At 42.9% G+C, this 12,680-nt stretch overlaps 1 protein-coding gene across 1 annotated transcript in view; it reads left to right on the top strand.

Annotated features, from left to right (window-relative positions):
* The first annotated feature begins 3,588 nt into the window (after window positions 1-3,588).
* The window catches only part of cnnm4a (cyclin and CBS domain divalent metal cation transport mediator 4a), a 34,019-nt gene continuing 24,927 nt past the window's right edge, over window positions 3,589-12,680 (top strand). The window contains 3 exon segments of the mRNA XM_085792540.1: window positions 3,589-4,632; window positions 5,969-6,312; window positions 10,216-10,528. Of these exon segments, the coding sequence (XP_085648666.1) occupies window positions 3,609-4,632; window positions 5,969-6,312; window positions 10,216-10,528 (1,681 nt within the window). The 5' untranslated portion in view covers window positions 3,589-3,608.

Genomic DNA, 12,680 nt, shown 5'->3' on the forward strand with positions numbered 1-12,680 from the left:
TTTCCCTCATCATCAAACTCATCAAATACACAATCCAACAACTCCACAACGCTCTGGTGGACAAGTTGTGAGCTGCACATTCACCACGCTATGAGATAATAACACAACGTTACCACACAGAGTTGTTTTAGAGGGAAATACAGAGACTGTTGATGAAAAACTGTCCCTGAAGGCAACGCGCATCAGAGGTTTTACATGAATTTCCCTCTAAAACAACTCTGTGTGGTAACGTTGTGTTATTATCTCATAGCGTGGTGAATGTGCAGCTCACAACTTGTCCACCAGAGCGTTGTGGAGTTGTTGGATTGTGTATTTGATGAGTTTGATGATGAGGGAAACCAAGAAATCCCATAATGAGCCTCCGTAGCGTAGCTCTGAGCAGCTCACGGCTCTGCTCCGCCGTTCTAAAAACAGCTTGCACCGACAATTAAAGGTAACGAACCTACTGCTATGACTATAGGGATTATGGCAATGGGACAATTTGACAAAATGTTGAACTATCTCTTTAATGATAATGATAATCATGATAGTTATTATAATAACAATTTTATCTTATCTTATCTTATTTTTACAAAATGATGCAAAACTGAATAATTATTTTTTAATTTATGGAACCTTTTTTTGTAGTTTTTAGTTTTAATGTTTGTATGTAATAAAGTAATAAAGGCAATAATGTAATAAAGACACACACAACAAAAGCTGTTGTTTTTATTCTGATTAACACAAAGATATCACACAGACCTGTGATCTGTATTTTACACAATATTAAAGATGAATCATTATTTTCATTATAGATTTATTGGTTGATTATTTATTTTATTTTATATTTGGTCCATAAACTCAGAAAACACTACAATTTAAAATGTGTTATTTAATTTTTTTTTAACCCTGAGTCATCAATACTATATTATATCATTTTGTGTAAATACAACAATATAGAGACAATATATGGACATGTCAAGTACAAATACCTAAAACTTTGTACTGGATATGTTTGTCCAGGCTGGATACACCAGATATCCAGCCATGAAAACAGAAAACACTACAGTTTAAAAGGTATTTATTGTTAATTAATGATCATTAACCCTGAGTCATCAATACACTGGCAGGAAAACAACATTTATATTATATCAATGTGTTTAAATATAACAATATATGGACAAGTCAAGTGCAAATTCTTCTCATTGGGGTACTCATGTTAGGCTACTTATATGAGTATTTATATGAGTTGTGTCTTTTGCTGCATCATTTTCACCAGATTTACATTGTAAATCAGAGTGAAGTCTACAGTTTGACCAGTAGGTGGCGCTATGAGCCAGGACACGGAGCTGCTGCTGCTGCTGCTGGAGGCTGCCTTACATAACACTTAGTCACTGACTGGTTGGACTTTATAATTAACAAAGATGCTTAATTAGGTTTAAAAAGCAGTTTCTTTATCATCAGAAAAACGTAAATCTGTCAACACAGTGACGTCATGGGTTTACACTGAAACAGGAAGTGTGTTTATGTGACACAGCTCTGATTTAAATCACAGTCAATGCATTTTTACTGCACAGACAGTTCATATTATTATAAAATTATATTCATATATTATTATTAGTGATTAATGTTATTATTATTATTATTATTACTATTATTATAATTCCAGAGCAGATGCAGCTGCAGAGTGTCTGCATGCAGCAGCAGCATCAGCACCGGGCTCTGAGCCAGAGGGATGCTGCAGGATGGGGGCGGGGGCGGGGGGAGGGGTGTGTGTGTGTGTGTGTGTGTGTGTGTGGGGGGGGGTTATGGTGGTGGGGGTGTGGGGGTGCTGCTCAGATGCCATGTGCGTTTACATAACAGCAGCTGACTCTGGATGCAAACAGCAGCAGCAGCATCAGCAGAAACAGCAGCAGCAGCAGCAGCGTCATCCGCCGCATGTTGCTGCATTGACCTGAGTCAGGGAGAAGAACAATATAAACCATAATAATATTGTTATAATTTACGAAGGAGTATTAGGGCCAGCCAAAAAAAAAAAATTCTGGCAAAAAAGAAAAAGAAAATCCATCAGAAAAAAAAATGTGGCAAAAAAAAATCCATCAGAAAAAAAGTCTGCCAAAAAAAATAAAAAATAATCCATCAGAAAAAAAATGTGGCAAAAAAAAATCTATCAAAAAAAAATGTGGCAAAAAAAAAAAAAAAAAATCCATCGGGAAAAAAATGTGGCAAAAAAAAAGGGCCAGGTATAAAAATAAATAAATTGAGGAAATATCAAAGTACTATAGTCAGTGGCCATGGCTGCCTCTACTTCAGAATCAGCCTCAGTAATAAGGATTTTCTCTCTCTATTGGCTCATCAACACGGTGTGGTCATAAGGACGTTGAAGACACTGAAACTTCTAAAACTTCAGGAGGATAAACCACTCAAACCTGGGGGGGGTGGGTAGGCCTATGTTGGGGGGGGTGGGGGGTAGGCCTATGTTGGGGGGGGGTGGGGGGGGGGGGGGGGGTAGGCCTATGTTGGGGGGGGGGGGTAGGCCTATGTTGTATCACAAGATACAATAAGACAATTGATCAAGTTGATTTACAGTTGCACCACTTCAGAAAACCACCTTCACACTCCGGCTGCTGTCACTGAGCTGCCAGTCGCTGCACTAAGTTAGTTATGGTGCTGTGGTCACTTTTTATACCTGGATTTTGATTTTTTTTTGCCACATTTTTTTTTTCGATAGATTTTTTTTTGGCCACATTTTTTTTTTCAATGGATTTTTTTTTGCCACATTTTTTTTTTCTGATGGATTTTTTTTTTGGCCACTTTTTTTTTTTGATAGATTTTTTTTTTTTGGCCACATTTTTTTTTCGATGGATTTTTTTTTGCCACATTTTTTTTCCCGATGGATTTTTTTTTTTTTGCCACATTTTTTTTTTGCCACATTTTTTTTTGCCACATTTTTTCTTCGATGGATTTTTTTTTCAATGTTTTTTTTTTTTTTTGCCACATTTTTTCTTCGATGGATTTTTTTTTTGCCACATTTTTTTTTTTGCCACATTTTTTTTTCCGATGGATTTTTTTTCGATGGATTTTTTTTTGCCACATTTTTTTTTCGATGGATTTTTTTTCCGATGGATTTTTTTTTGCCACTTTTTTTTTTGCTAGATTTTATTTTATTTTTTGCTGGCTTTGCTGGCCCTAATACGTTATAATGATGGTATTGATGATAATAAGGCTGATGATAAAAAGACTGACATTTTTTTTTCGATGGATTTATTTTTTCGATGGATTTATTTTTCTGATGGATTTTTTCTGCCACATTTTTTTTTTCGATGGATTTTTTTTTTTTTTTTTACCGGATTTTTTTTCTTTTTCTTTGCTGGCCCTAATACTACTTAATAATAATGATGGTATTGATGATAATAAGGCTGTGGAGGAGGGGGGGGGGGTGACGCATCATATGTTGAGCTGCTGCAGTGCATCATCAGAAATAAACATGAAAACAACAGATTGTGTGTTAGAGGAGGAGGAGGAGGAGGGAGGGGTGTGTTTGTTTATTAGCTGTACCTGTCCCTGTCCGGTAGGCGGTGATGAGGGGGGTGGGGGGAGGGGGGGAGGAGCTGCTCGGACATGAGTAAATGACGTCAGCTCGCAGGTCGCCGAGCAGTGAAACAAACATGGCGACAGAATGGAGCGGGCAGCAGGGTTACATCCTCACTCTGGTCATCTGCCTCTGGAGCGAGGCCACCGGCACCGCCACCGGGACCGGGACCGGGACCGGGAGGAGCTCCTCAGGAGGAGCAGGAGCAGGAGCAGCAGCAGGAGGAAGAGGAGGCGCAGGAGGAGGAGGAGGAGGAGGAGGAGGAGGAGGGGGGAGTCAGCTGCTCGGCATGCGGCTGGAGCGCAGCGACAAACCCAGCAGCACCACGGAGGACGGAGTCATCCAGCTGACCGAGGACAGCTCCGTCACGCTGCGCTTCTACGGGCTGCGGCTGCACCAGGCCGCCTGGACCCAGGTCCGCTTCACAGAGCTGTCTGAGGGAGCAGGAGGAGCAGGAGGAGGAGGAGGAGGAGGAGAGGAGGTGCAGCAGCAGCAGGAGGAGCAGGATGCGGCGGCGCACGGCAGCGGGATGTTGCTGCTGGACGCACCTGACAGGGACCGGGACAGGACCCCCAGGGACCGGGACAGGACCCCCAGGGACCGGGACAGGACCTGTGTGGACTTCACCAAGGACATCAGCATCGACTCCTTCATGAACGTGACCAACCGCGGCGGCACGTCGGGGCTGCTCCGCGTGCACGTGAAGCCGCTGCGTAAGAGCGAGCCGCAGAAGGAGTACGCGGTGTGCACGCGGACCGGGGGGGGGGATGAGGAGCGGTGGGAGGCGCTGGGGGGGGGCGGCCGGGGCAGCAGCGACGGCCGGCTGCTGGTGCTGGAGGAGAAGAAGTCCCTGCTGCCGGTGTGGTTCCAGGCCATCCTGATCTCCTTCCTGCTGGTCCTGTCCGGGATGTTCAGCGGCCTGAACCTGGGCCTGATGGCGCTCGACCCCATGGAGCTGCGCATCGTGCAGAGCTGCGGCACCGACACCGAGAAGAAGTACGCGCGCAAGATCGAGCCCATCCGCAGCAAGGGCAACTACCTGCTCTGCTCCCTGCTGCTAGGTAGGGGGGGGGGGTTATTTTAAAAGTATCCTCAAAATATAAAAGATAGTTCACCCAAAATTCAAATGTCCCTCATTATCTCCCCCCCCTCATGTGGACTAAGGGCTGGGAGAAGTTTCAGAGTTACAGGGGGTCTCGGTGCAGCACTGCATGTCCATATGACGGTTGAGAACGGAGCTCACTTTTCTTCATCCAAATTAAAAAGACACACCAAAAAACATCCAGATACCTCCACAGTGCTCGTCTGTAAGGGGTCATTCCTATGTTCCCACATTTCTAACTTTTGTTGTCACTGAAAATTAGGCCCTATTCCCACAGCCCTTTGGTCCCACCATTGGTTGGGTTTAGGCAATGAAGAAAAGAGTTGGTTAAGTTTAGTAAAAAGACCAGGTAGAGGCTAGACAGGCCAGATAGATAGAGTCCAGATAGATAGAGAGAGTCCAGAGGGAACATAGGGCCTCATTTTGAGAAAAATCTTAGAACTGTGGGAACATAGGGCTGTGGGAACACAGGCATGGACCCGTCTGTAATGTCCGTCTTGTATTGAAGCCCCGACATGAGAAATTGTTCCAAAAAAAATTAAATAAGTTTATCTACTAAGCTTGTTTGTAGCAGAAGCTCCCAGTGTCTCAGTTCACTGCTCTTCCTGTGTCACCGGCGGAACAATTTCTCATGTCGGGGCTTCAATACCAGAGGGACATTACATACGAGCAGCATGGAGGTATTTGGATGTTTGTTGGTGTGTCTTTTTGTTACGAAGAAAAGTGCAGCAGTCCGCGCAGCAGTGCATGTCCATATAATGGTTGCTAATGGATACCAACTTTCTTCGTCCAAAAAGACACACCAAAAAACATCCAAATACCTCCATGCTGCTCGTATGTAATGTCCCTCTGGTATTGAAGCCCCGACATGAGAAATTGTTCCGCCGGTGACACAGGAAGAGCAGTGAACTGAGACACTGGGAGCTTCCTCTACAAACAAGCTTAAAATATAGACTTATTTAATTTTTTTCGGAACAATTTCTCATGTCGGGGCTTCAATACCAGAGGGACATTACAGACAAGCAGCATGGAGGTATCTGGATGTTTTTTGGTGTGTCTTTTTGGACAAAGAAAGTTGGTATCAACAAAATGTGTAATATAAAACATTGTTCTGTGGTAAACAGGAAACACATCTAATAGAAATAACAAAGAGTCCATAGGAAGTTCCACTGCCAACATTTTTTCCAGTTCTTCTTTGACATTTTTCCTAAATGTTTGTACTTTGGGGCTGTAGGAAGTGGTTTGTTGGATAAATGTCCTTCAGTATTTTAACTGTGATCTCTTGTGTTTCCTAGGCAACGTGCTGGTGAACACCACGCTGACCATCCTGCTGGACGACCTGACGGGCTCGGGGCTGGGGGCCGTGGTGGCCTCCACCGTGGGCATCGTGATCTTCGGGGAGATCGTCCCCCAGGCGCTGTGCTCGCGCCACGGCCTGGCGGTGGGGGCCAACACCATCATGGTGACCAAGCTGTTCATGCTGCTCACCTTCCCCCTGTCCTTCCCCGTCAGCAAGCTGCTGGACGTGCTGCTGGGCCAGGAGATCGGCACCGTGTACAACCGGGAGAAGCTGGTGGGGATGCTGAAGGTGACCGAGCCCTACAACGACCTGGTGAAGGAGGAGCTCAACATGATCCAGGCAAGCACACAACTACCAGATACATATATATATTATATAGTATATATTAGGGACAGTGGCGTAGCTGGGCTGTATTCCACATGGGTTTTGAGGTCCAAGGGGCCCACACATTGCACACACAAATAGAGGACAGAAAAAAAGCCCCCCCCCCCCAAATTGTTTTTTTTTTAATCATATTTTAGATGAGTGTCCTTCAGAATGATGCTGCTAAAGCTCAAAACCTCTATCAAATGATTGTACAATGTATGAACATTATCTCTGCAGTGGTTGATTCTGATAAAGTGTGCTGTTACTGTTGTAGTGAATGTGAGCTGGAAAGACTGAAATGTTGTTGTTGCTACAACTTTAAATAAAGTTGAAAAAAAACAACAACAAAAAAAACAACAAAGGTTCGGCCGCTCCTAAAGCCCGTCCAGACCGACTTAGATGTAGCTAACACCTGTCAAAGTTCCGTTCAAACTGGAAATATTGTGGATTTACCTTACAGTCTATGGCAGGGGTGCTCACACTTTTTCAGCCTGAGAGCTACTTTTCAAGTGACCAAGTCAAAATGATCTACAACATTATAGGACGAATCTCCTTGTTGTTTACAACTACTTCCGGGTAGAAAACCAGCATTCGAACAATAGTGACGGACGAGAGTTTCGCTATATATATCTAATTTTTCATGTCACTATATCGCCGTTTAGACTAATCTGATGTTTGTAAAGTCTATAAAACCAATGATTGGACAAACATTACTATTTACGTGTGCACATTTTTGTAATTAGTCATGGTTATCAGAGATTAGCCGGGCTAACGGTTAGCTACCTGTTTAACTTTAATAACTCAGTGACTCAATAAACGCTCCATGAACAAATATTTTCTCCAGCGGATATCTGAGTTCAACATGACTGAGCTAACTGGAGTAGTTTCATGTCGTGTCCCACAACGGGAGGGTTTTAACAGCTGACGTCCTGCTGTTAGCTTAGCTACCGCTGTTAGCTTAGCTACCGCCGTTAGCTTAGCTACCGTTAGCTTAGCTACTGCTGTTAGCTTAGCTACCGTTAGCTTAGCTACCGTTAGCTGTCCCTGTCAGCTGAGCCACTGATGCTTTCTAGATACTGTGATTCCCCCAAACTGAATAAATACAACACATAGCAACACAAAACACACACACAGAAATAGTAATGTTTCTTCAATCATTTCAGATTTGTCTAAACGGTGATAGGGCGTGAAAAATATGATATATAGCTAAACTCTCGTTCGTTACTATTGATCTCATTCACATTACAGCTGGTTTTCTACCCGGAAGTAGAATGTAAACAACAAGGAGATTCGGTCTATTAATGATTCACGTTTATTTATATAGCCTAGTATATGGACATACGTAACACTTCATATACAATATGTCGGTGTAGCCTACCTTTCATAACTGCATGAATCCATATGGCACAATACATGTCCATACATTTTTGGTCATCCAGTCGTTTGTCGGACTATGCTAGGATGTCATAATTACTTGCTTTCACAATTAATCGCGGTATTAAACGACACAATTCATTTATCGCAAAGGTTCCTAAAATACCGTCACTTTCCAAGAAAGATTATGTCGGTACCATCTCGACAGATGTGCGCCAAAGTAAAGGTGAATGCACAGATACTGGCCCAGTTACCTAATGTAACATTGAATAGGTACGAATTTAAAAGTTTGCATGTCATTTGTAATAAAAAAAACCCAACTAAAAAAAACAACGATTAAAATAAACCTTAACATTTGGTATAGATGACAATTAATTCCCCTGAGGAATATAATTGGTCCTTTATTAATAGATACTTAATAAATAATTAGCATTGTAATTAGTTAGACTATATTTGATTTTACACATTCATAGTGTTGTGAAATTAATTAATGCATTATAATCGTGATAATCGTAAGACCGTGATTATTTCTCTGACAATAATCGTACCAAGAAAATCTATAATCGTGACATCCCTAGTGTATATACTGTATATTAAAGGTATAATACGTAGGAATTCCCCCCATCTAGCGGTGCGGTTGCATATCTGAACGTATTCTTGATGTTGCGTTTACGTGAAATGGGGCAGACGTCAGACAGACAACAGACGCTGCATGTAACAGGATAAACAGGCCTCTATGGGTTTTTGTTTTGAAAGCAGTGATTATTTTGTAGTTTTGCAGCTTTATCTGTCTCATTTGTTTTCTATACAATTTTAAAGTGAAAACAAACCTGTTTTTTCTCTTCTTTTTTTATGTATCAGCTATAAAATCTTGTTTAATTATAATGGATTAGTAAGTCAATCCAAAGTTAAGGCTGATTTACATTCATCAAAACAGATTTCTGTCATTTAAACACCTCAGACTTGAAGTTTAAAGGTATAATATGTAGGAATTCCCCTCATCTAGCGTTGCGGTTGCATATCTGAACGTATTCTTGATGTTGCATTCACGTGAAATTGGGCAGACGGCAGACGGACGACAGCCGCTGCACGTAACGGCATAAACAAGCCTCTATGTAAACAAGTGGTCCGTCAGCACGAGGCTAAACAATACACGTGACAATATGTTGTCACGGCGATGTGGTATTGTTTTACCGTCTTTCTCTGGACTTCTGTGACTAAAATGACTAAACTCTGGTTTGTTAGCGACGGCCGTCTGCCCGACTGCAGGTGAATGCAGCATCAGTGTAACGCTATGAACGGCTCATTCAGAGCTGAAAGGAACACTTCACTTTGTTGATGGAGGGATTACTGATTAATGAAAAACAGACTGAAGAACCAAATAATACATTTTCATGAAGAGATAACAGGAGAAGTTACGCCGGGTTCACACCGGACGCTGATTTCTCCGCGGCGGTCGCAAGCGCTTCAGCTGTTGTTTACTCACATTCAGAGCTGTTTTTTACGTCATGGATAAGTAAATAACCTCATATAATTATAGCACCGTGTGCTGTGGGTCACACAACTCCCTGTACTTCTCCACTTCCAAGATTAATTTCACGTCGTCCTTCACTTGACAACAACTTGTCTCTGCCTCCCTCTCTCTCTCTCTTTCCCTGTTTGTTTGTGTGTTTTGACCCCCCCCCCCCTCCCCCCTACAGCCAGCCCACTCCGTGTCTCCCTTTCGTGTGTGTGTGTTTTCATCTCTATCGCTCTCTGTTGAGAGTCTGCCAAATATAAATACGATCGCATTTGTCAATCGCTGTATTTTATTTTGAAAAGTGACCGGATTCTCTCGTTGTCTCATGTGTGACTTCCTGCCAAGATTGACGCGATCGCTCGCGCACAAAATAGAACAGACGCCGAAATGATCGCTGCAGGGCGAGCGATCGCGGCGCTTTGCGGCGCGTCGCGTCCGGTCTGAACTGTCCACAAGTTTCTGAACGTCATCTATGGGCAAACCCGGAAGACGGTTTTGCCGGTTTGGTGGAATTGTCGTTTCCGTTTCCATGGTTTTCAGTCGTTGTCATAGTTGCGGTAAACGCATGGATCTATTAACGCTGGCTTTTAACACAGATGTCAATTTGTGTGATATCCACTGTTAAAAGCTGCTGTGATGATCCATGCGTTTTACAGATTTTCATTGGGAAAAAAAAAAAAAAAAAATCCATGCATTTACCGCGACTACCGAAACCATGGAAACGTAAACATAACATTCCACCGGAAGAGCAAAACCGGCAAAACAGGCTACGTTGTTGACGTTCGGAAAAAGGTGGATATCATCGGTTAACAAGGGCGCCGAAAGGAAGCGGTCTCCGTTCCGCAGCTGTGAACCCGGCGTTACACAATGTCCCTTTAAAAAATAAAAAAGTATCCCATGTGTTAGTGAATTTACCGTACATATACAGTATATATATATCTATAAAGAGAGCTGTTGACTCCATGGTTACGGCCTGTATCCAGGGAGCCTTGGAGCTGCGGACCAAGACGGTGGAGGATGTGATGACGCCTCTGGGGAACTGCTACATGATCCAGGCGGACGCCGTCCTGGACTTCAACACCATGTCAGAGATCATGGAGAGCGGCTACACGCGCATCCCCGTCTACGACGACGAGCGCTCCAACATCGTGGACATCCTCTACGTCAAGGACCTGGCCTTCGTCGACCCCGACGACAGCACCACGCTCAAGACCATCACCAAGTTCTACAACCACCCGGTCCACTTCGTCTTCCACGACACCAAGCTGGACGCCATGTTGGAGGAGTTCAAGAAAGGTAACGAACAACTGACCCTTTATTCAGTTTACAGGGCTGCAGCTACGACTTATTCAGTCCATTATTCAGTTTACAGGGCTGCAACTACGACTTATTATCCATTATTCAGTTTACAGGGCTGCAGCTACGACTTATTCAGTCCATTATTCAGTTTACAGGGCTGCAACTACGACTTATTCAGTCCATTATTCAGTTTACAGGGCTGCAGCTAGGACTTATTTAACCCATTATTCAGTTTACAGGGCTGCAGCTACGACTTATTCAATCCATTATTCAGTTTACAGGGCTGCAGCTACGACTTATTTAATCCTTTATTCAGTTTACAGGGCTGCAGCTACGACTTATTCAATCCATTATTCAGCTTACAGGGCTGCAGCTACGACTTATTTAATCCTTTATTCAGTTTACAGGGCTGCAGCTACGACTTATTCAATCCATTATTCAGCTTACAGGGCTGCAGCTACGACTTATTTAATCCTTTATTCAGTTTACAGGGCTGCAGCTACGACTTATTCAGTCCATTATTCAGTTTACAGGGCTGCAGCTACGACTTATTCAGTCCATTATTCAGTTTACAGGGCTGCAGCTACGACTTATTCAGTCCATTATTCAGCTTACAGGGCTGCAGCTAGGACTTATTCAGTCCATTATTCAGTTTACAGGGCTGCAGCTACGACTTATTTAACCCATTATTCAGCTACAGGGCTGCAACTACGATTTATTTAATCCCTTATTCAGTTTACAGGGCTGCAGCTACAACTTATTTAACACATTATTCAGCTTACAGGGCTGCAGCTACGACTTATTATCCATTATTCAGCTTACAGGGCTGCAACTAGGACTTATTCAGTCCATTATTCAGCTTACAGGGCAACTTATACAATCCATTATAGTTGTTTCTTCAATAAAACATCTCAAACCACCAGACGACATCGTCCTCAAATGTCTTGTTTTGTCCACAAACCAAAGAGAGACTCAGTTTATTGTCATAAAGGAACAAAGAAACCAGAAATATTCACATTGAAGAAGCTGGAATCAGAGAATCTGGAGCTTTTATTCTTTAAAAAAACGACTCAAACTGATTATTAGATTATCAGAATAGTTGACGATTAATTCGCTAGAGCTGCAACGATTAATCGATTAATCGCACAAGAACTGATTATTAAATTTATCGTCAACTATTCTGATAATCTAATAATCAGTTTGAGTCGTTTTTTAAAGACAAAAGCTCCAGATTCTCTGATTGCAGCTTCTTCAATGTGAATATTTCTGGTTTCTTTGTTCCTTTATGACAATAAACTGAGTCTCTCTTTGGTTTGTGGACAAAACAAGACATTTGAGGACGACGTCTGGTGGTTTGAGAAACACTGGTTGATGTTTTATTGAACAAATAACTAATCGATTAATCGTTTAAATAATCGGCAGATTAATTGATAATGATAATAATCGGTAGTTGCAGCCCTATGCGTGTGTGCAGCAGCAGCTGCAGCAACCAACTGCTGCTGTTTGTATTGTTGCAGCTGCAGCCATCACTACACACACACACAGACTGACTGACACACTACACATGAACACAGACACACACATCCCCCGTCTGAGCTGATCAGCTTTATTGATCAGTGGAACATCACAGTCCAACAACAGGAAGCAGAGAGAAGCTCAGTGCAGCCAACGGCTCCTCTCCTCTCCTCTCCTCTTTCCTTCCAACCTTTCCTCCTCTCCTCTCCTCTCCTCTCCTCTTTCCTTCCAACCTTTCCTCCTCTCCTCTCCTCTCCTCTCCTCTCCTCTCCTCTTTCCTTCCAACCTTTCCTCCTCTCCTCTCCTCTCCTCTCCTCTCCTCTCCCTTTTTGTTTTGCAAGAGGAGAAGATGAGAGACGACAGGGTGAAAGAAGAGAGGATGAGGGAGGGGGGGATGAACTGGGAAGAAAAAAGAAGAAGGAAGGAAAAGGGGATGAAATGGATGTGGGGAGGGAAGGAGGAGGGTGAAAGAAAGGGAAGGAGAGAAGTGCTACAGTAAATGCAGGTTTTTTGTTTTGCAACATGCCTTTATCTACAGTGAACGATAAACATTTATTTCTCCAGCTTCATGTGCTGAGCTTTGTGTTTTCTATTTGTCTATGTAGTGTTTAGTGACTGGCTCAGTAGTGGTTTT

Source organism: Trachurus japonicus, chromosome 12, assembly GCF_045865225.1.
Source record: "Trachurus japonicus isolate A0001 chromosome 12, Traja_1.0".
NCBI lineage: Eukaryota > Metazoa > Chordata > Actinopteri > Carangiformes > Carangidae > Trachurus > Trachurus japonicus.